At 41.8% G+C, this 24,098-nt stretch overlaps 1 protein-coding gene across 1 annotated transcript in view; it reads right to left on the reverse strand.

Moving 5' to 3' along the window:
- Positions 1-24,098, reverse strand: part of LIPC (lipase C, hepatic type) — a 206,775-nt gene that overhangs the window by 135,407 nt on the left and 47,270 nt on the right. The window contains exon 3 of the mRNA XM_075857942.1: positions 9,639-9,707. Within this exon, the coding sequence (XP_075714057.1) occupies positions 9,639-9,707 (69 nt within the window). The remainder of the gene's footprint in view (positions 1-9,638; positions 9,708-24,098) is intronic.

Raw genomic sequence — 24,098 nt, forward strand, 5'->3', positions numbered from 1 at the left:
TTAATGAGCGCAGGCACTGAACACAGAACATGGAGGTGTTTTGCAGTGCGCCCGCCATGTTCTGTCTTCAGTCTTCTGTCTTCTCATTAGTGCAGCGCTGGTCGCATCACCTCATGCTTTTCGCGCCGACTTGTCAGGACTCAGGAGTGGGGCAATGGGTGTATCACACAGCCACAGCCCCACTCTCATAGATTCGTGTGTTACAACGGCAGCACAGCTTAGTATCGAAATACATGAAATAACGATATCAAACCGCTTGAGGGTACACGGCATCGAAACAGTATCGAAGGTTCGATATGTCGTGCATCCCTACTGATAATTGTACTGTAATTTTTACAGTCTTGTATTAGTCCTGCACCTAACCAAGAAAGATTTTTATCCAAAAATGAAGGTTCCCATTGAATGACTGCAAGCAGAGATCTTGAAAATCTAGGTAGTATATTAGAATATGGTATCACTTTACATTATACAATGAACCTTTATTTGCTGATAGAAATTTTATTTTTGTATCAACTGGCTGATTCAAAAATCGCTAGGATCTGAAAACACATGCATATACATCAGGGTGGAATGAGGTTCCAGCTCTGAACCCTAGTGACGTAACATAACGGACTATTGGCCACAACTGTGTGCACCATAAACACGGCAGCCCAGATACAGATCAGTTAAATTCTCATTAAATACACTGTGGGTGTTAAGATGCTACAGAAGAATCACAAATATTTTAAGCAGAAATGTGACTGAACAGATTTTTTACTATATTATTTTCTCCATAGAAACAGACTATCTGAAGAAATGCAGATGCTTGGGGTTTAAGGTGACATGCATAGTCATTCCGTTAAAAACATTAGTCATTTACTGAGTCACATTGCACAAAGCAAAAAATAAACATGTATTAATTGAAAAGAGATATTGTGCGTATTTCAAACTGAACTAAGTATGTCTTGCCAGATACAAACTATGTGCAAATCTGTAATCATAAATTATAGAAAGAGAGGATTTCCAATCGGACATAGATAGTCGTATTTATGAATATTTAACCCTTTAATGACCGCCGATTCGCCTTTTCACGGTGGTCATTAATGGTGTTTATTCTAGGCCGCCGCCGCCTTTTCACGGTGGCCTAATCAACGTCCTGCATGGGTCTCCTGTGCAGGCTGGAGCCGGGACTCGGCTGTCTAATGACAGCTGGGCTCCTCCTCCAACGGCAGCGATCAAAGTTTACTTAGATCCCGGCCGTTTAACCCCCTCAAATGCCACGGTCATTAGCGACTGCTGCATTTGTGTGGTTTACAGGGGAGTGAGCTCCCTCTGTCACCCATCGGCGGCCCGCAAATGTGGGCATCTGATGGGGTGCCATGACAGCCGGGGGCCTAACAAAGGCCCCCAGGTCTGCCCTGGCTATATACCTATTAAGACGTGCCAGAGGCCTTATTCACATGAACGTGTATTACGTGCGTGAAAATCACGCGCGTCGCACGGACCTATGTTAGTAAATGGGGCCGTTCAGACAGTCCGTGATTTTCACGCAGCGTATGTCCGCTGCATAAAACTCACGACATGTCCTATAGTTGGCCGTTTTTCGCGCATCACGCACCCATGGGACGCACGTGATTCGCGCAACAGTAGATAAAGAAATGAAGGAAAAAATAAAAGCACTTCCTTCATTTCTTTTTCTAAACTTCAAAACCGCGTGTCATAAGCATGGCATATACGTGAAAATCACGCAGCCACGCAGCACATACTGATGACACACGCAACTGCAATGCGCAAAAAACGCTTTGTTTTTTGCGAGCGCAAAACGCACACGTTCGTCTGAATAAGGCCTAATAGATGACTGTCTGTTTTATACCGACAGGCAATAATGCTCTGGAATACGAAGTATACCAAAGCATGATATCTGCGATCTAAAGATCGCATAGTAAAGTTTCCTAGTGAGACTAAAAAAATAATTAATGTGAAATAAAAATTAATAAAAAGGTACATATTAAAAAAAATAAAAAAAATTTTTTGCCATAAAAAAATGGTTACATTTAGTAAAAAAAGTGTAAATATAAAAAAACAACATATATTGTATCCCCGCAATCGTAATGAACCAAAAAATAAAGTTATCATATTATTTAAATTAGAAGGTGAACCCCATAAAAAAAAACACGCACAAAACAACGGCAAAATTGCTATTTTTTTCCATTCCCCCCCAAAAAAGAATAAAAGGTTAATCAATAAGTCCCATGTACCCCAAAATGGTAGCAATGATGTCCCACTAAAAGCAAGTCCTCATATGGCGACATTAATGGAAAAATAAAAAAGTTATGGCTCTTGGAATGCGGCGATGCAATAAAATGATTTTAGTTCAAAAGTGTTTTTATTCTGCAAAAGTAGTAAAACATAAAAAAACTATACATATTTGGTATCGCCGTAATCGTACCGACCCATAGAATAAAGGTAGCATGTTATTTATGCCGCGCAGTAATTGTCTCAAATGTAAAACGAATAGAACAATGGCTAAATTGCTGTTTTTTTTATATCCCCCCGAAAAAAGTTAATAAAAAAATTCTATATACCCCAAAATGGCGCCATTGAAAAATACAACTCATCCCACAAAAAACAAGTGCTCATACAGCCATGTCCACGTGAAAATAATAAAAAAAAGTTAGAGCTCTTTGAATGCGACGATGGAAAAAAACAAAAAAATTGCTTGGTCATTAGGGCCCAAAATGCATGCAGGGGGAAGGGGTTAAAGAGACTGCTGCATTTATTGCATTTTGGACTACATCTCGCCAATGTAAAAGCTACCTCCTTCATAACTATTAGAAAAGTTTATTGTTTCAAATCATGACTAATGTGCACCGTTTATCAGGGCCAGCCTTATGTGGGGGGGCAAACTGGGCAATTGCCCAGGGCCCCCTGCCCACAGCTCCTGCAGGGCCCATGGCATGGAGGAGCCCACGCTGCCCAGCCTATAAATGTTATGGGAGCCCGCCCCACCCGGCCCATAACATTTATAGGCGGGGAGGCAAGGTCCCCCTTATGCCTGGTGGTGTCGCTATCACCGGAGGGGGCCCCAGTGCTAGCAACAGCCACATTCACTTGTATCTGTGTCCTCAGGATGCATAGGCTGCAGGCTACATTCGGCCTGCAGCCTATAAGGCGCTGGGAGGACTCCCCACGCAGGCCAGCATGACTCACTGCATCACGCTAGTCTGTACAAGCATCCCGCCCGGAGGCTGTGCGTGAAGCGCTCTGTCGCGGAAACGAGGCAAGTTAGGTACAATATTTTTTTTGGGGGGGGGGACTGTGTGGCACTATATACAAGGAGAGGGGCTGTGTAGCACTATATACAAGGGGAGGATCTGTGTGCCACTATCTACTAAGGGGGGGCTGTGTGGTGCAATCTACAGGGGCTGTGTGTGGCACAATCTACTAAGGGGGGCTGTGTGGCACTATATACAAGGGAGGGGGCCGTGTGGCACTATACAAGGGAGAGGGGCCATGTGGCACTATAAACAAGGGGGGCTGTTTGTCACTATATACAAGGGGAGGCTGTGTGGCACTATATGCAAGAGGAGGACTGTATGGCACTATCTACTAGGGGGGCTGTGTGGCACTATCTACTAAAGGGGTGCTGTGGAACTATGTACAAGGGAGGACTGTGGCGCTATCTACAGGGTGCACAAATGTGGCATTATTACTGTGGGGGCATAGTTACTGATGAGGCACTTTTATTGTGACGAGCACTGAGGGATCATTATTAATGTCTGGGGCACTGTGGAATAGTAGTTTGTTTAGAGGATGGGGTATATGTGCTGGAAAAGCAAGAAACCAACATGTCTGTGTCAAATTCTGCAGGGACGAGTCGTGGCTGGAATAAGTTGTCACAGTGCTCTGGGCCGAATGGAGAAAAAAAAAAGGGAAAGTGAACAACTAATCAGAGAAGACATCCTGTGATTGTGTAGAATTTTTGTTTCATCCCTTCTTTTTCCCATCCCTTGGTTAAACTTGATGGACATATGTAGTTTTCAACCATACTAAGGAAAAAAAAAATTGCACTATCACCTGTGAGTCACTTGATATACATGTGCTGTAATCACTTATATAATCTGCAGAGTTCCTGTGTATAACTGCCATCTACCACTATATAGGATAGTCGACTGCGCTACTGTTTATGCCCTAAAATGGTAAACTTATGGAACGGAGACAAGCGGAACCCATTTGCAAAGGAGGCATTACCATTGATATCAATGGTAATGCAAACGAAAAGCTATGGTTTCCGTTCATGGGTTCCCCTGACGGAAAGTCTGACGGAACCCATCAACGGTACCCCCGACGCTGATGGGAACAGGCCCTAATTCAGCATTTGAGGCCCCACTTATAACTTTGCCTGGGGGCCACACTGTCTAAAACCGGCCCTGCCTTTTACCACACTATCTGATAAACCCTTTCATCACTATAACACCATTTTTTGGAGAGAAAATAAAATTTTCTAAGGGGTTCTAAGCAGCTTCAAAAAAACGTTCTGTTTAATAAATGTGAGACACCTCTCCTGTAACAACTATTAGGACCTGGGTTTAAGAGTCTGTTTAAACTAGCATCATCACTGCTGTTCTAAATGGATCCATTTTTAAATTGATCCAAGTCGAGCCTGACTGACCCCATTGACTAAAATAGGGTCTGTTGGGGTTTCATCAGACTTCCAGAATTTTTGATGTCAAGAACAGCGCTGCAGACTGTGCTATTCTTGCCATCAAAAATACTGCAAAGCTTGAGGGAAACCCTCAAATGCAACTGTGAACAGAGACTAACACAAGTTTTCAAGGTGAAACACTAATAACTATGCTCCTCTGTGTTTGCAATTATTGGCTCTTACATTATAAATAGCTTTTTACAAGTAACACATTGTCACAAAGTATAGTATATCTGCTTTATCATATCTCCAACCATACAGGGTCAATACTCTGACATAGATCTTATACATTTATTGGAATCAACAGTCCATTAAAAACAATGAAAGAGAACAATGTAATCACTTTAGAGATGGCAACTCTTTACTCAAGACTAGAGGCAGAGTGTCATATTAAACCTTAGCATCATGTCTAATATACAATATGCGTTTACGGATCAGCCATAAACTTAAAATCACTGACCGATGAAGTGAATAACATTTAGTATCTTATTACTATGGCACCTATTAAGGAGTGAGATATATAAGGGAGAGGTGAACAGTGAATTCTTGAAGTTGATATGTTGGAAGCAGTAAAAATGGACAAGAGTAAGTGACTTTGACAAGGGCCAAATTTTGATGGTTAGAAGACTGGGTCAGAGCATTACTAAAATGGCAGGTCTTGTGGGGTGTTCCTGGTATAAAGTGGTAAGTACCTACCAAAAATGGAAAAGACAGGAAGGAAGGACAACTGGTGAACTGGCAACAGGGTTCATGGTGCGAAATGCTCATTGAAGTGCGTGGGGAGTGAAGGCTAGCTTGTCTGGTCCAATTGCAAAGAAGAGCTACTGTAGCACAAAATTTTGAAAAAGTCAATGCTGACTATGTTAGAATGGTGAATAGACGTCAGGTGGTGTTTTTATTCCTTCCACCAAAGGTTTTTTGTAGTATAAATACTCTATTTAGAATTAATAAAAAATCACTGGAATAAGGATAGAGCTTATAAAATATAACTTTTACTTCTTATTTGTTTAAAAATGTGCAAAAACATACACACAGGACAAATTTCTAAGCTAAAAATGTGCTCTCTTTTGTGAGAGAAAACTGACATTCTATACGTTTGTACAGAGTAAATGCAAAGCTCCAAATATTAACGCATAAGGAAGAGGTTTTTCAAAAGGTATATTTGGGGTAATCCACCTCCCTACCCATTCTATAGTGTATCCAAGTCCATCTTGATCCTGTAACTGGGGACTGGGAAACCTCCTGTTTTCCTTTTATGTATGTCCAGGCAAATAGTGTTATGCCTTCTCCTGACGCGTTTCCTTGTGGCCAGAATTCTTATGGGGAGTTTAGGCCAATTAGCCTCTATAGTCGGAGGCTTTGGAGAAAGAAAAAGATAAATCTTATGCAGTGGCAAAGATAGTTAAATGCATCTGTTCCCACGATGCTGGGATAAACGCCTGTCACGGCGTGTATGTTTTTGCACATTTTTAAACAAATAAGAAGTAAAAGTTATATTTTATAAGCTCTATCCTTATTCCAGTGATTTTTTATGTTAGTCAGAGCACACAGTACATTGCAGCCTACAGTGCACTAAAATGGCATATCAGCGGAAAATTGCAATTTTTACTTTGCACCATCCGCTATGCATTTATTCTAATAAAAAAACTCATGGGGTCAAAATGCTCACTACACCCATTAATATGTCCTACGGGATGTAGTTTCCAAGATTGGGGTCAATACTTGGGGTTTGTTTTACTATTTGACCTCAGAGCCCTGCAATTGTGTGCCAATGCTGTGAAAATACCAAAATAGACCTCAAATGCACATGGTGCTCTTCAATTCTGAGCCCTGTCATTTATCCATGCAAATGATAAATTCCTTGAGGGGTGTAGTTTCTAAAATGGGGTCACTTCTTAGGGGGCTTCCACTGTACTCTGGTACCTCAGGGTTTTGCAAATGCGACCTGGTGCCCAAAAATCCAATCAGCAAGATCTGCATGCTAAATAGCGCTCCTGCCTTTCTGAGCCCTGCCGTGTGTCCAAACAGCAGTTTATGACCACATATAGGGTATTGCCGTACTAGGGAGAAATTGCTTTACAAATGTTGAGGTGCCTTTTCTCCTTTATCCATTGTGGAAATAAAATGAATATCAACATTTTTTTACACTAAATTTTTTTTTTTTCACGGCCTAATTCCACTAAATTCAGCAAAATAAAACCTGTGGGGTCTAAATGCTCCCTATACCCCTCGATTTCTTGAGGGCTTTAGTTTCCAAAATGGGGTCACTTTTGGGGGGTTTCCACTGTTTTGGTCTCTCAGGGGCTTTGCAAATGTGACATGACACCCAAAAACTATTCCAGCAAAACTTGAGCTTCAAAAGCCAAACGTTGCTCCTTCCCTCCTGAGCCCTGCCGTGTGTCTAAACAGCAGTTTACTACCACATATGGGGTATTGCTGTAATTGGGAGAAATTGCTTTTCAAATGTTGGGGTGCATTTTCTCCTTTATTCCTTGTAAAAATTTAAAATGTCCACATTTTATCAGAAGAAATTACATTTTCAATGTCACAGCATAATCACACTAAATTCTAAAAAAAATAAGCCAGCAGAGGGAGCCGTCCCCAATGTATGCAGCAGTCTGGAGGAAGCTGGGTCCCAGGGGAGAGTTGAAGTCATGTGCAGTTGGATTTAAATCAGCAGAGGCAGACGACGTGAAAAGAGCGGTTTCTCAACTGCTAGCGAAGCACCACAGACACAGGGAAAAGTGGGATTAGGAGATCCCCTGCATGTTCACCGGCTGTGTCAAGACCTGGCAGGCAACACATACAGTGCAGATCTCAGATCAACAGGAAACGCGGAGAGGGGCACGTGAAGGCCGGCGGCCATAGTGAGACGTGCGCAGAGACAACAGTCAGTGAGTAGAGCCATTCCCAGGGGAATGAGCAATTGCAGAATAGTACTCAGATGTAAAAAAGAGAGCATCATTGTGATGACCTAAAGTAGTTGTTGCCCTGGGAGACTACGCGTGGGAGGAGAATGAGGCTCCCTCCCCACAGGCAGGCCGCTGAAGACAGTGTTATTCTTAAACTGTTACTACACGCTACATTCTTTTGTTCAAAGTTATATATCACTGTTTCCTACAAGTTCCACAATAAAGCTTCTTTTATGATAAAGTCAGAATCGTTAAAATTCTTCTGTACGTGTCTCACACTTTACATCTCTACTGATTTGGTCCCGCAGGGGCTTTGCAAATGTGACATGGTGCCGCAAACCTTTCCAGCAAAATTTGAGCTCCAAAAGCCAAATAACGCTCCTTCCGTTCTAAGCCCTCTTGTGGGTACGAACTCCAATTTATGTCCACATATGGGGTATTGCCGTGCTCAGGAGAAATTTATTTACAAATATTGGGGTGCTTTTTCTCCTTTAGGTCTCGTGAAAATGAAAAAAATCTAAGCTAATACTACATTTTATGGGAATGGGGAAAAAAAATTTAGATATTCATTTTCACGGCCTACTTACAATTAATTCTGCAAAAAAATCAGTGGGGTCAAAGTGCTCACTACACCCCTAGATGAATTCCATAAGGGGTGCAGTTTCCAAAATGGGGTCACTTTTGGGGGGTTTCCACTGTTTTTGTCCCTCAGAGGCTTTACAAATGCAACATGGCCTCCGCAAACCTTTCCAGCAAAAAAAATTTGAGCTCCAAAAGCCAAATGGCACTCCTTCCCTTCTGAGGGCTGCCGTGTATTCAAACATAAATTCATTACCACATATGGGGTATTGCCATAATCGGGAGAAAATGCTTTATAAATTTTGGTGTTTTTTCTTCTTTATTCCTTGTAAAAATGAAAACATTGTATGTTTTATTTGAAAAAAAATTTAGATTTTCATTTTTATGGCTTAATTCAAAGTAATTTAGCAAAAAATCTGTGGGATCAAAATGCTCACTGTAGTCCTACATTAGTTCTTTGGGGGTGTAGTTTCCAAAATGGTGTCTTTTGTAGGGTTTTTCTAATGTTTTGGCACCACAAGACCTTTACAAACCCGACATGGTGCCTAAAATATTTTCTAATATAAAGGAGGCCTGAAAATCCACTAGGTGCATCCTTTGCTTCGGAGGCCTGTGTTTCAGTCCATTAGCACACTAGGGACAACCTAAAAGCACTGAAGCACAGGGGACAAAACACCCCAATAAATGATATTATATATATAATAGTCACGTATTGTAGAAGAATATATAAATCTTTATTAATAAATAACAATACATGATATCACATAAAACATAATAAATATACAGACAAACACATGGAGAGCAGCAGCACGGTAAACTGATAAGTGTACCAAAGGGTTAGCAGACCTGACCCAACTCAGAGTCTAACGTCCAAAATCAGATAACAAAATAATGAAAAGATGAATAATATAGAGATAATGAATATGTGTTGTAGTAATAAATATACCAAAAGACGCTACGGAAACTGCATAGTGTGTATAGAACAATAATCTAAAAATATGTAAGGGAAGCTATGGAGATAACCAAGCAAGGTAATAGCAGTAACAGCAACATCCAATGATAGCCTAATAATGAAAGAGGCAACACATACCTAAAGACATGGTGGAAAAGAGAGACCACTGAGATGGGGCACAGGAGCAAAGACGCCATCTCAGTGGTTTTTTCACAAATAAGTATTGAATTTATCGATCACATTTTTTCACTAACAGAGTACAATATGTCATGAGAAAACAATCTCAGAATCGCTTGGATAAGTAAAGGCATTCCAAAATTATTACCACATAAAGTGACACGTCAGATTTGAAAAAAATAGTCTGTGTCCAGAAGGCCACAACTGGCTGTGTCTCCAATGGGTTAAGAGTGTCGATAAGAAATTACAGAGAAACAATATTTTCTGAAAATAATTTAATATGATCACATCTGATATAACGCATCAAAGCAAAATACTATGGATGCATAATTACCTGCAGAATACGAACTGCTACGGAGATGGTGTTGCAATGGATTTTTTTCAGTATTTCTATCAGAAAGACCTAGAAATATAGACAATAGGAAATTTTATAAGTTTGAAATCAAGATCCAAGGATTTGCAATTCTACAAAACACCACATTAAGGCCGGATTCACACGAGCGGGTGCGTTTTGCGCACGCAAAAAGGCACTTAACAGCTCCGTGTGTCATGATCATATGGTGCGCGGCTGCGTGCTTTTCGCGCAGCCGCCATCATCATGACACTGTTTGTATGTTTTCATTCATACTTTTCACTGCTGTTGCGCGAATCACGCGCGTCCCACGGAAGTGCTTGCGTGTGGTGCGCGTGATTTTCACGCACCCATTGACTTCAATGGGTGCGTGAGGCGCGAAAAACGCACAGATATAGGACATGTCGTGAGTTTTACGCAGTGGACACACACTGCGTAAAAATCACGGACTGTCTGTACGGCCCCATAGACTAATATAGGTCTGTGTGAGGCGCGTGAAAATCACGCGCGTTGCACGGACGTATATCACGTTCGTCTGAATAAGCCCTTACAATTACAATTCGCCAAATATAAAATGTAAAAAAACTTGCTAGTGTCCAAAAATAGGCATTTCTACTAATAAACATGATTAAATGCTTCAAGGTACCCATGGAGTTTCTAGGAATGATGCGTAGGGGAGTGAGTTGGTACAGCAGGAGCGGACTATTATTTTAAAATTTGGTGACCAGTTTGATTATTTTTTTTTTGCCAGGCAATAGGAACTTTCAAAAACATTAAAGGGGTTTTCCCAGCATGAAAAACATAGAAGAGTAACTATATGTATCTGAATGGTCACTAAATGATGTCACCATACCTCAGAAATAGTTATTTTTCATTTTCATTATGTTGCCCAGCTCTGTGCAGCACTGTTATTTTCATTTTGCTAGGGCTTTCTGTGGGTGAAATTACTATGTAAAGAACTACAGTTCCCATTATTTATTTCTTCTTTCACAGACATTGCCTAGATTGACAGCTTCCTGTATGTCCCTCTTTTACAAGGTGTAAGGTAGTGCTGTAATTACTAAGGCCCTGTTCACAACGTTTTATGAAGGCCGAAAAATCTGCCTCAAAATTCCTTCAGGAATTTTGAGGCAGATTTTGACCTACCTGCACTCGTTGCCGCTGCCATTAAGTTCCGCTGGCAAAAAATGCAGCGAAAACCGCTTTCTCTGCCTTCTATTAATGTCAATGGGAGGTCAGAGACGGAAACGCCCAAAGAAAGGGCATGGCGTTTCTTTTTCCCCACGAGCATGTTTTCCACTCGCAGAAAAAAACGCCTCCACTTCCCATTGAAATCAATGGGAGGCGTTTTCGGACCTTTTTTGGTGCGGTTTCCAAAGCAGTTTCTGTGCCAAAAAACTGTGTGAACAGGGCCTTACTGTCTGCTACTGAGATAAATTATTTTAACATACATTGGTCATCAAATCAACGTTGATCATCGCACAATATACATAACACCACAATAAACATAATAAAACTGATAACCATACAGATCTGCATATCAAACATATGGAAAACATAAAAATGCACGACACAAACGACATCACAATGTTGCCATAAGTATTATCTGATGAAATGACTGATGATGGAAGAAGCCTCCACTAAAGGGGTTTTCCCACTATTACAAGTGATGACCAATTGCTAGTATTTGCCATCATTTGTTAATTGGTGGGGATCGGACTGTCGGGACCCCCACAATCCTCAGAATGAAGGGAATTAAGCTCTGTGGCTGGTCCCAGCCACCTGCTGTGAAGGTAACTACACAGCCCCTTTCACTTGAATGGAGTGGTGTTTCGGTTCCTTACACAGTGGTGCTTCCAATGGGTTTGTGTTGCACTGCCTCTTCATATTTGAGATTGGTTGGGGTCTTGAGGTTGGGCCCTCACGGATCTTAATGTTATGGCATATCCTAGAAATATGTCATAACATTATATGATGAGAATACGTCTTTGTTGGGTTAGACATCAGAGTTACATAGTAAAGTTTAAAGAAGACACACATCCATCAAGTTCAACCTGTAGAAAGGAGAGGATGTGGTGTAGGGACCAGGTAGAGGTAAATTTTGTAACTTTCCTCTATCCCCTAACGCAGAGTTAGAAGAAAAAAAAATCCATAAAGGCATGACCAATCTGTGTGAACCTTATTTATGGACTAGATGTCTAAACTTTTAGGGTGTCCAAGATAAAATTACTAATAGACCTTATTCTACCCATTGGACATCTATGAGGGACAGTGTCAAACACCTTTGCAAAGTCCAAAAACACTAAATCCACGGCTGCCACTCTGTCCAGGCTTTTACTCACCTCTTCAATCAGGTTAGTTTGACAACTTTGGTAATTAGTAAAACAGTCTATTATTAGGGCCCGTCAAATATTTTTCCCACAATTGACGTTAAGCTTATCATAATATACCATATAATGTTACAAAAATACAATGGCCCAGGTAAACAGACTCGCGTTTTATATGCAAGTCTTAGTCATAAGCATGTAGGAGTAATTGATTAAAAAGGTAAACACCTCTTAATAAGTGCACCTGAAAGTGAAATCTATGGTAGATATGTAACTTTCTGCAATAATTTATGCTGGCGTAAAAGATAGTAAATATGTTGGCCTGTGGAGGCCCCGCACCTTTTACTAAGCCACGCACTTTAAGAAAAAAATAAAAAAGTTGTGAGTGCGGCATCAAAGCAAAGAAAGTACACATTTTTTGTGCACAACTGCAGTGCGTCTCAAATTACCATTTTTTTCCCACCACTAAAGTAGGACAAATCACTAAATTCCGATAAATCTTGTCCCCATTTATTACTGATAATAGCTCCTTGTGAAAGGAGCAAACGAGTGCCGATCAACAAGCTGTCTTATTGATCGGCGCTCATTTACACGGCCCATGTTAGGCCGTGTAAGAGGACCCTTAGGGTATGTGCACACGGTAGCAGGCTTTTACGTCTGAAAAGACAGACTGTTTACAGGAGAAAACAGCTGCCTCATTTCAGTCGTAAATGCTCCTCCTCGCATTTTGCGAGGCTTCTCTGACAGCCGTAAATCTTGAGCTGTGCTTCATTGAGTTCAATGAAGAACGGCTCAAATTACGTCTGAAAGAAGTGTCCTGCACTTCTTTTGACGAGGCTGTATTTTTACGCGTCGTCGTTTGACAGCTGTCAAACGACGACGCGTAAATGACAGGTTGTCTGCACAGTACGTCGGCAAACCCATTCAAATGAATGGGCAGATGTTTGCCGACGTATTGTAGCCCTATTTTCAGACGTAAAACGAGGCATAATACGCCTCGTTTACGTCTGAAAATAGGTCGTGTGAACCCAGCCTTAGAGTCAGCACATACTAGTCAATTTAGCCAACACAGTATAGGTATTCAGAATACAGAATTTCCGCAGGTTTGGTCAGAAGAACAATGGCTAAAGTGTGTATTAAATCACAACTGACTAATTTTTAAAGATGGATATTTGCGGTGCAAAGAATGTATGTCATTAAAAAAAAACTAGGCGCTAATAAATCCCAGGTGCGATCTCATACAGCCGAGTGGATTAACTGCAAATTGAGCTATAATGACACATAGAAGACCCTAAAATTAAAGTCTTTAGGAACCAAACTTGTGAAATCTAAAAAGTGGCACAAAAGGGAACTTCACATCAAGATAAAATTCAGCACCTAGAATAAAAATGCTTAATTGTCTTTTCTACAGGGTGGGCCATTTATATGGATACACCTAAATAAAATGGGAATGGTTGGTGATAGTAACTTCCTGTTTGTGGCACATTAGTATATGGGAGGGAGGAAACTTTTCAAGCTGGGTGTTGACCATGGCGGCCATTTTGAAGTCGGCCATTTTGTATCCAACTTTAGTTTTTTCAATGGGAAGAGGGTCATGTGACACATCAAACTTATCGAGAATTTCACAAGAAAAACAATGGTTTGCTTGGTTTTAACGTTACTTTATTCTTTCATGAGTTATTTACAAGTTTCTGACCACTTATAAAATGTGTTCAAAGTGCTGCCCATTGTGTTGGATTGTCAATGCAACGCTCTTCTCCCACTATTCACACACTGATAGCAACACCGCAGAAGAAATGCTAGCACAGGCTTCCAGTATCCGTAGTTTCAGTTGCTGCACATCTCGCTATGCTGTCTATGCTGTGAAGATACGAGATGTGCAGCAACTGAAACTACGAGCGCAGATTTTGCTGGATTGATTTCTGGGTGCCATGTTGCATTTGCAAATTCCCTAAGGGACTAAAACAATGGAAACCCCCCAGAAGTGACCATTTTGGAAACTACACCCCTAAGGCATTCACCTGTTTTTTTCCGTAAATAAGTAAAGATTTGATGTTAGAGTGAAAAATTGAAATTTTTCCATAAATATGCCATTTCAGTGCCCAATATGTTGTCCAGCTTTTGTCACCGTGAAAAGACAGCTCTCTAATTATTATGCAGTGTTTTCTGGTTTTAGAAACACCCTACATGTGGCCCTAATCTTTTGCCTGGACATACGACAGGGCTCAGGAGTGAAAGAGTACCATGAGCATTTGAGGCATAATTTTGCAATTTACACTGCATTTGGTCACAATTATGTAGGCTCGTAGGTCAAATAGTAAAAGAAACCCCCAAGAAGTGACTTAATTTTGGAAACTACACCCCTCAAGTCATTTATCAAGGGGTGTAAGTGAGCATTTTGACCCCACAGGTGTTTTCCAGAAATAAATGCGCTGCGCATGGTGGTAAGTGAAAACTGCAAATTTATCCACAGATATGCCATCTCAGTCCGTAAAATGTTATGCCCAGCTAGTGCCACTGGAGACACACACCCAATAAATTGTGAAGAGGTTTCTCTTGAGTATGGCATTACCATATACGTGGACGTAAAATGTTGTTTGGGCACACTGCAGGGCCCAGAAGGGAGCGAGCGCCATTTGGCTTTTGGAGAGTGGATTTGCTTGGAAGTAGTTTTGTTTGGGGTTTTATTGGTATTTCAGTTTTTAATGTGCAGACATATGTAAGCCTGGTGGAGTATATTAGAGCATAAAAAGTGATATAAAAATGGGGTAAATAAATAATAAAGTTATTCATAGATGTTTGGTACGCTTTTAAGCAATCCTTTATGCACAGGCCAATGTAGTACATATAGATGGTATCCTTGCTTATCCCCTTTTAGTACAAATACTGCACCTTTGAAGTGTTGGGAATTTCAGGTGGAAAGTGTTGCCCTGGTACAATACCGGTGCCCTCGCTTCCAGCAGATGTGCTTGGGCCCTCCCCTTTCTGGTTCCTAAAAATTAGGGCCTTGATAACCACCTCTTGAAACAGAGGAAATGTTCCCCAGTGGCCTGCACATCGGGATGTGTTTTCATCCTCAACTTACAGGAGCCATAACTTTATTTTTTATAGACGTAGTGCTATAAGGGCTGTTTTTTTGCAGGATAAGCTGTAGTTTTTACTGGAACAATATTGGGGTACATTTGACTTTATCACTTTTTATTCAATTTTTTGGGAGGTAACGTGATAAAAAAAAAATGGCGATTCCTGAATAGTTTTTTTACTTGTTTTTAATGCATTGTTCACCGTGTATATAAATTACATGTTAACTTTATTCTGCAGGTTAGTACAATTATTGATACATGAGTAAAATATAACATTTATTTATAACTCTCTAAAAACAGGGGTACAATCACCACTGTGAAAAAGCCCCACCGTGTGTATAAAAACGTATTAAATAATAAACTCTGAGTTCTAATTCAATTGTGAACCTACTATAGCTCAGTGTTCAACAAGAATATCAATACGGAATCAGCATTTGAAAAATGGGCATAACAATAGTCTTGACCCTAATTCACACGAGAGTCCGTGATAACCGCACCGGAAGCTCCTAGTGTTGAGGTATACAAACAATGCTAGTGTTCCCAATGCTAAAAAATTCCTATTCACAACCGACCCAACGCGTTTCAATACTCATCATCAGGGGTCTGTAGCTTGGTCACTCTGGCCAGGGATGCCAGCGATATTTAGTTCAGCAGCAGGTATTCTGCTGTACTCCACGGAAGCATGCTCGCATAGATGCCGCTGACATCTATGCGAGCATGCTTCCGTGGAGTACAGCAGAATACCTGCTGCTGAACTAAATATCGCTGGCATCCCTGGCCAGAGTGACCAAGCTACAGACCCCTGATGATGAGTATTGAAACGCGTTGGGTCGGTTGTGAATAGGAATTTTTTAGCATTGGGAACACTAGCATTGTTTGTATACCTCAACACTAGGAGCTTCCGGTGCGGCTATCACGGACTCTAGTGTGAATTAGGGTCAAGACTATTGTTATGCCCATTTTTCAAATGCTGATTCCGTATTGATATTCTTGTTGAACACTGAGCTATAGTAGGTTCACAATTGAATTAGAACTCAGAGTTTATTATTTAATACGTTTTTATACACACGGTGGGGCTTTTTCACAGTGGTGATTGTACCCCTGTTTTTAGAGAGTTATAAATAAATGTTATATTTTACTCATATATCACACCAGTGAATCCTTTAAAATTGTTATGTTGTGGGAGCACAATTGAATGTATCTTTGAAATACAGTGAATTAGTACAATTATTGCAATACCAAATTTATGTAATATTTTTTAGGTTTCTTTTTACAGCGTTCACATGCGTTATAAATGACGTTAACTATTTTCTACGGGTAAATATTATTCCGGTGATACCAAACGGATATAGTTTTTTGTGTTTTACAAGTTTTTCCACAATTACATTACTTTTGTGCAAAAAGAATGTTTTTTTTGTGTCGCCAAGTTCTAAGAGCCATAACTTTTTGTTTTTCATGTCCACAGAGCTGTATAAGGGCATGTTTTTTTTTGTTTTAATTTGCAGGACGAGCTGTAGTTTGTATTGGTCCCATTTAGAATAACTGCAACTGTTTGATCACATTTTATTCCCATTTTTTGAAAGGCAGGGTGACCAGCAATTCTGGCATGGTTTTTTTTCTTTTGTTTTTTTTTATGACATTCACTGCACAGGATAAATAATAAATTGTTTTATAGTTCAGGTTCTGTTCAGTTAATTGAATTTTTTTATTTTTTTTCCAGTGAGAAAGAACTTGATAAGTAAGGTAGGCGATTTGGGACGTGAAGAACTGAGCTCCTGATCTCTGTGATAATACATTGCACTACTTCTTTTGTGCAATGTATTGCAACTGTCAGGGCCTTGCAGGCTTCTGTACATGGCAGACCTGGAGGCCATTGTTAGGCTTCCGGTTACCATAGCAACCATCATGGGGCGATAAACTAAAAATCATTTTGATACCACAGTCGCTATTGACTGTGGCATCTAAGGGGTTAAGCGGCCATGAGTGGTGCTAGCTCCAGTCCTGGCTGTTACAGTAGAGTGTCAGATGTAATATACAGCTGAACCCCGCAGCTGATGGCATTGCTCAGCCCACACCATTAGCTTGTCATTACTGTATGACAAATTGCGGCAACCCCTTGTCGACCATGACGTACAGTTATGACAAATGTCAGCAAAGGATTAAACATATTTTAAGAATTTACGGTCATTATCTATATTAAAGAATAATCCTAAAATCTTGCAGCTTTCACAATGGCCACTGAGCCGTATAGACTGACACTTCCTGTTCTGTAGAGATCACTTCTTAGCAGTCATCATATCATCACAGGCAGGATAACAATGAAAGGTAACATCTCTATATACACAATGCGGGATCCACCATTGACAATAGGTGATGGACACAGCTCCCCTCCTATCCCTTCCTGCACAATGACCTCTGCACAGGTCACAGAGCATACCTAGAAAACTATCCCATAACAACTTTCTGTTGTATGGTCCAGTGGCGTAACTACCGCCGTAGCAGCAGTAGCGGCTGCTACGGGGCCCGCGGCATGAGGGGGCCCGTGTCGCCCGCCGGCACGGGCCCCCACCATGGCCGGAGGCTCCGCTAGCAGCCGCTATGGCTGCTACAGCGCGACGCCATTGAACAGTACGGCACAGCAGCGAGGTATCTCCCCGCTCTGCCATTAAGCAAAAGACATGTATCCCCTATCCACAGGATAGGGGATACATGTGTGATCGCTGGCAGCGATAGGGAGAACGGGGGCCTGAAAGTCCCCTGAAGTTCTCCATCACAAACCTCGGACTTCCGGGGTCTGTGTCGGCAGCTCCGTAGAAATGAATGGAGCGCCGGTCCCGCTTGTGCGCATGCGTGACCAGCGCTCCATTCATTTCTACAGAGCTGCGCAGACGCCGGAAGTCAGAGGTTAGTCATGGAGAACTTGGGGGGACTTTCAGTCCCCCGTTCTCCCTATCGCTGCCAGCGATCACACATGTATCCCCTGTCCTGTGGATAGGGGATACATGTATTTTATTAGCACAGTGTAGGTCGCATTTTTTTGGGAGGGGGGACGCTGTATGGCGTTATCTACAGGGGGGGGCTGTATGGCGTTCCCTACAGGGGGGGGGCTGTATGGCATTCCCTACAGGGGGGGACGCTGTATGGCGTTCCCTACAGGGGGGGACACGCTGTATGGCGTTCCCTACGGGGGGGGGACGCTGTATGGTGTTCCCTACGGGGGGACGCTGTATGGCGTTCCCTACATGGTGGACGACGCTGTATGGCGTTCCCTACAGGGGGGGGGATGCTGTATGGCGTTCCCTACAGGGGGACGACGACGCTGTATGGCGTTCCCTACAGGGGGGGGGACGCTGTATGGCGTTCCCTACAGGGGGGGAAACGCTGTATGGCGTTCCCTACAGGGGGGCTGTATGGCGTTCCCTACAGGGGGGGCTGAATGGCATTCCCTACAGACCCCCCCTGTAGGGAACGCCATACAGACTCCCTGTAGGTAACGCCATACAGTCCCCCCTGTCGATAACGCCAGACAGCCCCCTCTGTAGGGAACGCCATACAGCCCCCCCTCTAGATAACGCCATACAGTCCCCCCTCTAGATAATGCCATACAGCCCCCTCTATAGATAGCGCCATACAGCCCCCCTGTAGATAGTGCCATACAGTTCCCCCTGTAGATAGCGCCATACAGCCCCCTCTGTAGATAGCGCCATACAGTTCCCCCTGTAGCTAGCGCCATACAGCCCCCCTGTAGCTAGCGCCATACAGCCCCCCTGTAGATAGCGCCATACAGCCCCCCTGTAGATAGCACCATACAGCCCCCCCTGTAGATAGCGCCATACAGCCCCCCCTGTAGATAGCGCCATACAGCCCCCCCTGTAGGGAACGCCATACAGTCCCCCCTGTAGGGAACGCCATACAGTCCCCCCCTGTAGGGAACGCCATATACCCCCCCCCCTGTAGGGAACGCCATACAGTCCCCCCCCTGTAGGGAACGCCATACAGTCCCCCCCTGTAGGGAATGCCATATACCCCCCTGTAGGGAACGCCATACAGTCCCCCCGTAGATAACGCCATACAGCCCCCCCCGTAGATAACGCCATACAGCCCCCCGTAGATAACGCCATACAGCCCCCATAGATAACGCCATACAGCCCCCCCGTAGATAACGCCATACAGCCCCCCCGTAGAAAACGCCATACAGCCCCCTCTGTAGATAGCGCCATACAGCCCCCTCTGTAGATAGTGCCATACAGCCCCCTCTGTAGATATCTACAAAGGGGACTGTGTGGCGTTATCTACAGGGGGGCTGTATGGCGTTATCAAAAGGGGGGGTTTGTAAAAAAGGCACGATCTACAAGGGGGGGGGGGGTTGTGTGACACCCAGGGGAGGGGGGGCCCCAGTCAAAAGTTTGCTATGGGGCCCAGTCTTTCCTAGTTACGCCCCTGGTATGGTCCATGTGGCTACTATAAAGAATTTCTCTAAATGCTGTTAAAAGCAGCTCAGGCAAGATGGCTGGCCACATAATCATGTACAGATAATAGAATTTTTAAAAAAAAAATCTACAAATCAAAAAATAGAAACAGATTAGAAAAAAAGATTGTTTTACTTTCGAGTTTTAATCAGAACACAAAATATAGGTGATATATTCCCTTTAACCCCTTCAGGACTGAGCCTGTTTTGGCCTTCAGAACGAAGCCGATTTTTCAAATCTGACATGTGTCCCTTTATGTGGTAATAACTCCGGAATGCTTTTGCCTATCCAAGTGATTCTGAGATTGTTTTCTCGTGGCATATTGTACTTTATGTTAGGGAAAAAATTTGGTCGATAAATTCAATATTTATTTGTAAAAAACACCAAGATTTGAAGAAAATGTGCAAAAATTAGCATTTTTCTAAATTTAAATGTATCTGCTTGTAAAACAGATAGTAATACCACACAAAATAGTTACTAGTTAACATTTCCCATATGTCTACTTTAGTTTTGCATAGTTTTTTGAACATTCTTTTATTTTTCTAGGACGTTACAAGACTTAGAACTTTAGCAGCGATTTCTCATATTTTCAAGAAAATTTCAAAAGGCTATTTTTACAAGGACCATTTTAGTTCTGAAGTGGCTTTGAGGGCCTTATATATTAGAAAGTCCCCATAAACCACCCCATTTTGAAAACTGCACCCCTCAAAGTATCCAAAACAGCATTCAGAAAGTGTTTTAACCCTTTAGGCGTTTCACAGGAATTAAAGAAAAGTAGAGGTGAAAGTTAGAAATGTAATTTTTTTTTTACAAAATTCATTTGTAATAAAAAAAATTCTATACCACAGAAGGTTTTACCCAAGAAATGTAACTTATTATATATTGCCCAGATTCTGCAGTTTTTAGAAATATCCCACATGTGGCCCTAGTGCGCTAATTTACTGAAATACAGGCCTCAGAAGCAAAGGAGCACCTAGTGCATTTTGGGGCCTCTTTTTTTTTAGCATATATTTTAGGTACCATGTCAGGTTTGAAGAGGTCTTGTGGGGCCAAAACAATAAAGACCCCCCAAAAGTGACCTCATTTTGGAAACTACACCCCTCAGGGAATTAATCTAGGGGTATATTTAGCATTTTGAACCCACAGTTTTTTTGCTAAATTTATTTGAATTAGTATGTGAAGATGAAAATCTACTTTTTTTCTGAAAAAACATAGAAATGTTTAATTTTTTCAAGGAATAAAAGAGAAAAAACACCCCAACATATGTAAAGCAATTTCTCCCGATTATAGCAATACCCCATATGTGGTAATAAACTGCTGTTTGGACCCACAGCAGGACTCAGAAGGGAAGGAGCACCATTTGGATTTTGAAATTCTGATTTTGCTGGAATAGTTTTCAGTGCCGTGTCACGTTTGAAATGCACTGGAGGGAACAAAATAGTGGAAACCCCCGGAAAGTGACCCCATTTTGGAAACTACACTCATCAAGGAATTTTTCTAGGGGTAAAGTTAGCATTTTGACCCCACAGTTGTTTTGCTGAATTCATTGGAATTATTCTGTAAAGGTAAAAATCACTTTTTTTCTGAAAAAAAGGTAGCCATTTTTAATTTTTACAAGGAATAAAGGAGAAAAAGCACCCCAACATTTGTAAAACAATTTCTCCCGATTACGGAAATATGCCATATGTGGTAATAAACTGCTGTTTGGACCCACAGCAGGGCTTAGAAGGGAAGGAGCGCTATTTGTCTTTTGGAGCTCAAATTTAGCTGAAATGGTTTTTGGGTGCCATGTCGCATTTGCAAAGCCCCTGAGAGGCCAAAACAGTGGAAACCCCCCCAAAAGTGGAAATGACACCACTTAAAGAATCTATCTAGGGATATAGTGGGCATTTAGACCCCACAAGTCTTTTGCAGGATTTATTAGAATTAGGCCGTGAAAATGAATATCGACATTTCTTCCACTAAAATGTTGCATTTTTTCAATTTCACAAAGGATAAAGGGGGAAAAAGCTGCCCAACATTTGTAAAGCAATTTCTCCCGAGTGCGGCAATACCCCACGTGTGGTCATAAATGGTTTTTCATTAGAAAGTAATTAACCCTTTCCGGACTGATCCATTTTTTTATTTTCCTTTTTAGTTTTTTCCTCCCCGCGTTCCAAGAGCCACAACTTTTTTATTTTTCAGTCAATAGAGCGGTATGAGGGATTATTTATTGAGGTACGAGCGGTCGTTTTTATTGGTAACATTTTTTGGTACATACATCTTTTTGAGCACTTTTTATTACATTTTTAGGTAGAGCCAAGGTGACCAAAAAAACTGTGATTTTGCCATTTTAAATGCTTTATTTTTCACGTGAGACGCTCCATACATCACCCCCCACACTACAACATGCTATGTCATGGTGCGCGCAGGGGTTAATGTGCAGCGGATGGTGCAGAGTGAAAATTAAAATTTTCCACTCATATGCCATTTTAGTGCACTACATGTTATGCCCAGTTTGTGCCACTGAAGACAAATACCTCATAAAATATTAACCGGGTTCTCCTGGGTATGGCGATGCCATATCTATGGACGTAAACTGGTGTTTAGGCACGCTGCAGGGCTCAGAAGGGAGGGAGCGGCATTTGGCTTTTGGGGCGCAGATGTAGCTTGGTAGTAGTTCTGTTTGGGGTTTTACTGGTGTTTCAGTTTATAATGTGGGGGCATAGGTTATCTGTGCGGAGTACATCAGGGTACATGTTATCTGTGCGGGGTACATCAGGGTATAATAAGAGGGTATAATAATGCAGTAAATAAATAATAATCCGCAGATATGTGGCCGGTGTCGCACTGATAAATGGCGCCCGATCTTATCTGCTTTTGGAACACTGCACATTTTGCATCGCCATATTCTGAGAGCCAGAACGGTTTTATTTTTTCTCCACCGGAGCCGTGTGAGGGTTTATTCTTTGCGGGACAATCTGTAGTTTTCATTGGTACCATTTTGGGGTACCAGAAATTTTTTTAATCACGTTTTATTCCATTTTTTGGCAAGCAAGGTGACCAAAAACCATCAATTCTGACAATGTTTTTTATTCTTTTTTTTTATGGCGTTCACCCTGGGCTATAAATTACCATTATATTTTATACTGCGGGTCGGTACGATTATGGCAATACCATATGTATATCATTTTTTTATGTTTTGCAGTGTTTGTGCAATAAAATCACTTATTTATAAAATAAATTATTTTTTGTGTCACCATATTCTGAGAGCGATAACTTTTTTATTTTTCAGTCAAAAACGCGGTGTAAGGGCTTGTTTTTTGCGGGACGGGTTTTAGTTTGTATTGGTACCATTTTGGCGTACATGCGACTTTTTGATCACTTATTATTGTATATTTTGGGAGGGTTGGTAACCAAAAAATTGTGATTCGGGCACAGTTTTTCGTAAAAAATTTTCGCGGTGTTCACTGTGCGGGAAAAATAATATTACAGTTTTATAGTTGGGGTCGTTACGAACGTGGTGATACCAAATATGTGTACTTTTTTTAACGTGTTAATTTTTTTCCTATAATAAAAGACTTATTATAGGAAAAAAAGCATTCATTATGTCACTTCTAACTTTTATTTTTACACTTTTTAAAAACATTTTTAATATCTTTTTTTTACTTGTCCCACTAGGGGACACTTAGACTTGCAGCTCTGATCGCTGCTGGAACACATTACACTACACACGTAGTGTAATGTGTTCTAACTGTCATTGTGACGTGACTGTCACACTGACAAGAAGTATCGGAGGACCGGCCGGAGGCTGATCCACCGAGGCTTCCGTACATGGCAACCCTGAGGTCATTGTCTGGCCTCTTGTTGCCGTGAGAAGGATCGCCAGCCGCCGCAAATAGATGTGGGGGGCTGCCGATCCGCTGTAAACCTCTTCAATGTGGTGATCGCAATCGACCACCGCATCGAAGGGGTTAATTGCCGATTTCAGCGGCGATGGGCCGCTGATCGGCAACAGGGAGAGCAGGGCTGACACCCTGCACAGTTAACCGCCGCTGCGGTGTAGCGCCGCGCGGCCGTTAACTGTCAAAGCACTGACGTTAGTGCACGTCAAGGTGCCCGAAGTGACTGCTCACATTGACGTGCATTAACGTCAAGGTGCGGGAAAGGGTTAAGCATATGACCATTTGATAACAAGCAGAAATGGCCTCAAATATATACCCCTTTCATAATGAGCAAGACTGGCCTTAAGCATATGCATGTCACTTCTTGAGCTGTTTTTGGAGCAGTTTTTCATTGACTCAATAGAAAAAAAGTTCTAAAAACGGCCGTAAAAAACGCCCAAAAAATGCAAGTTGCTTAAAAAACTGCAGAAAATCAGGGGCTTGAAAACAGCTCCGTATTTTACGCCCATTTTTGGTTTGCCATCTGAACATAGCCTTACTCATTGCTAATTAGTCTTCCCCACACTGAACTCTTTAATCCATCCTTAATTCAGCAGCCAGGCTCATCTTTCTGACCAATCGCTACACCAATTCCTCTACCCAGTGCCAGTCACTGCACTGATTACCCATTACCTTTAGG

This window comes from Rhinoderma darwinii, chromosome 3, assembly GCF_050947455.1.
Source record: "Rhinoderma darwinii isolate aRhiDar2 chromosome 3, aRhiDar2.hap1, whole genome shotgun sequence".
Lineage (NCBI taxonomy): Eukaryota > Metazoa > Chordata > Amphibia > Anura > Rhinodermatidae > Rhinoderma > Rhinoderma darwinii.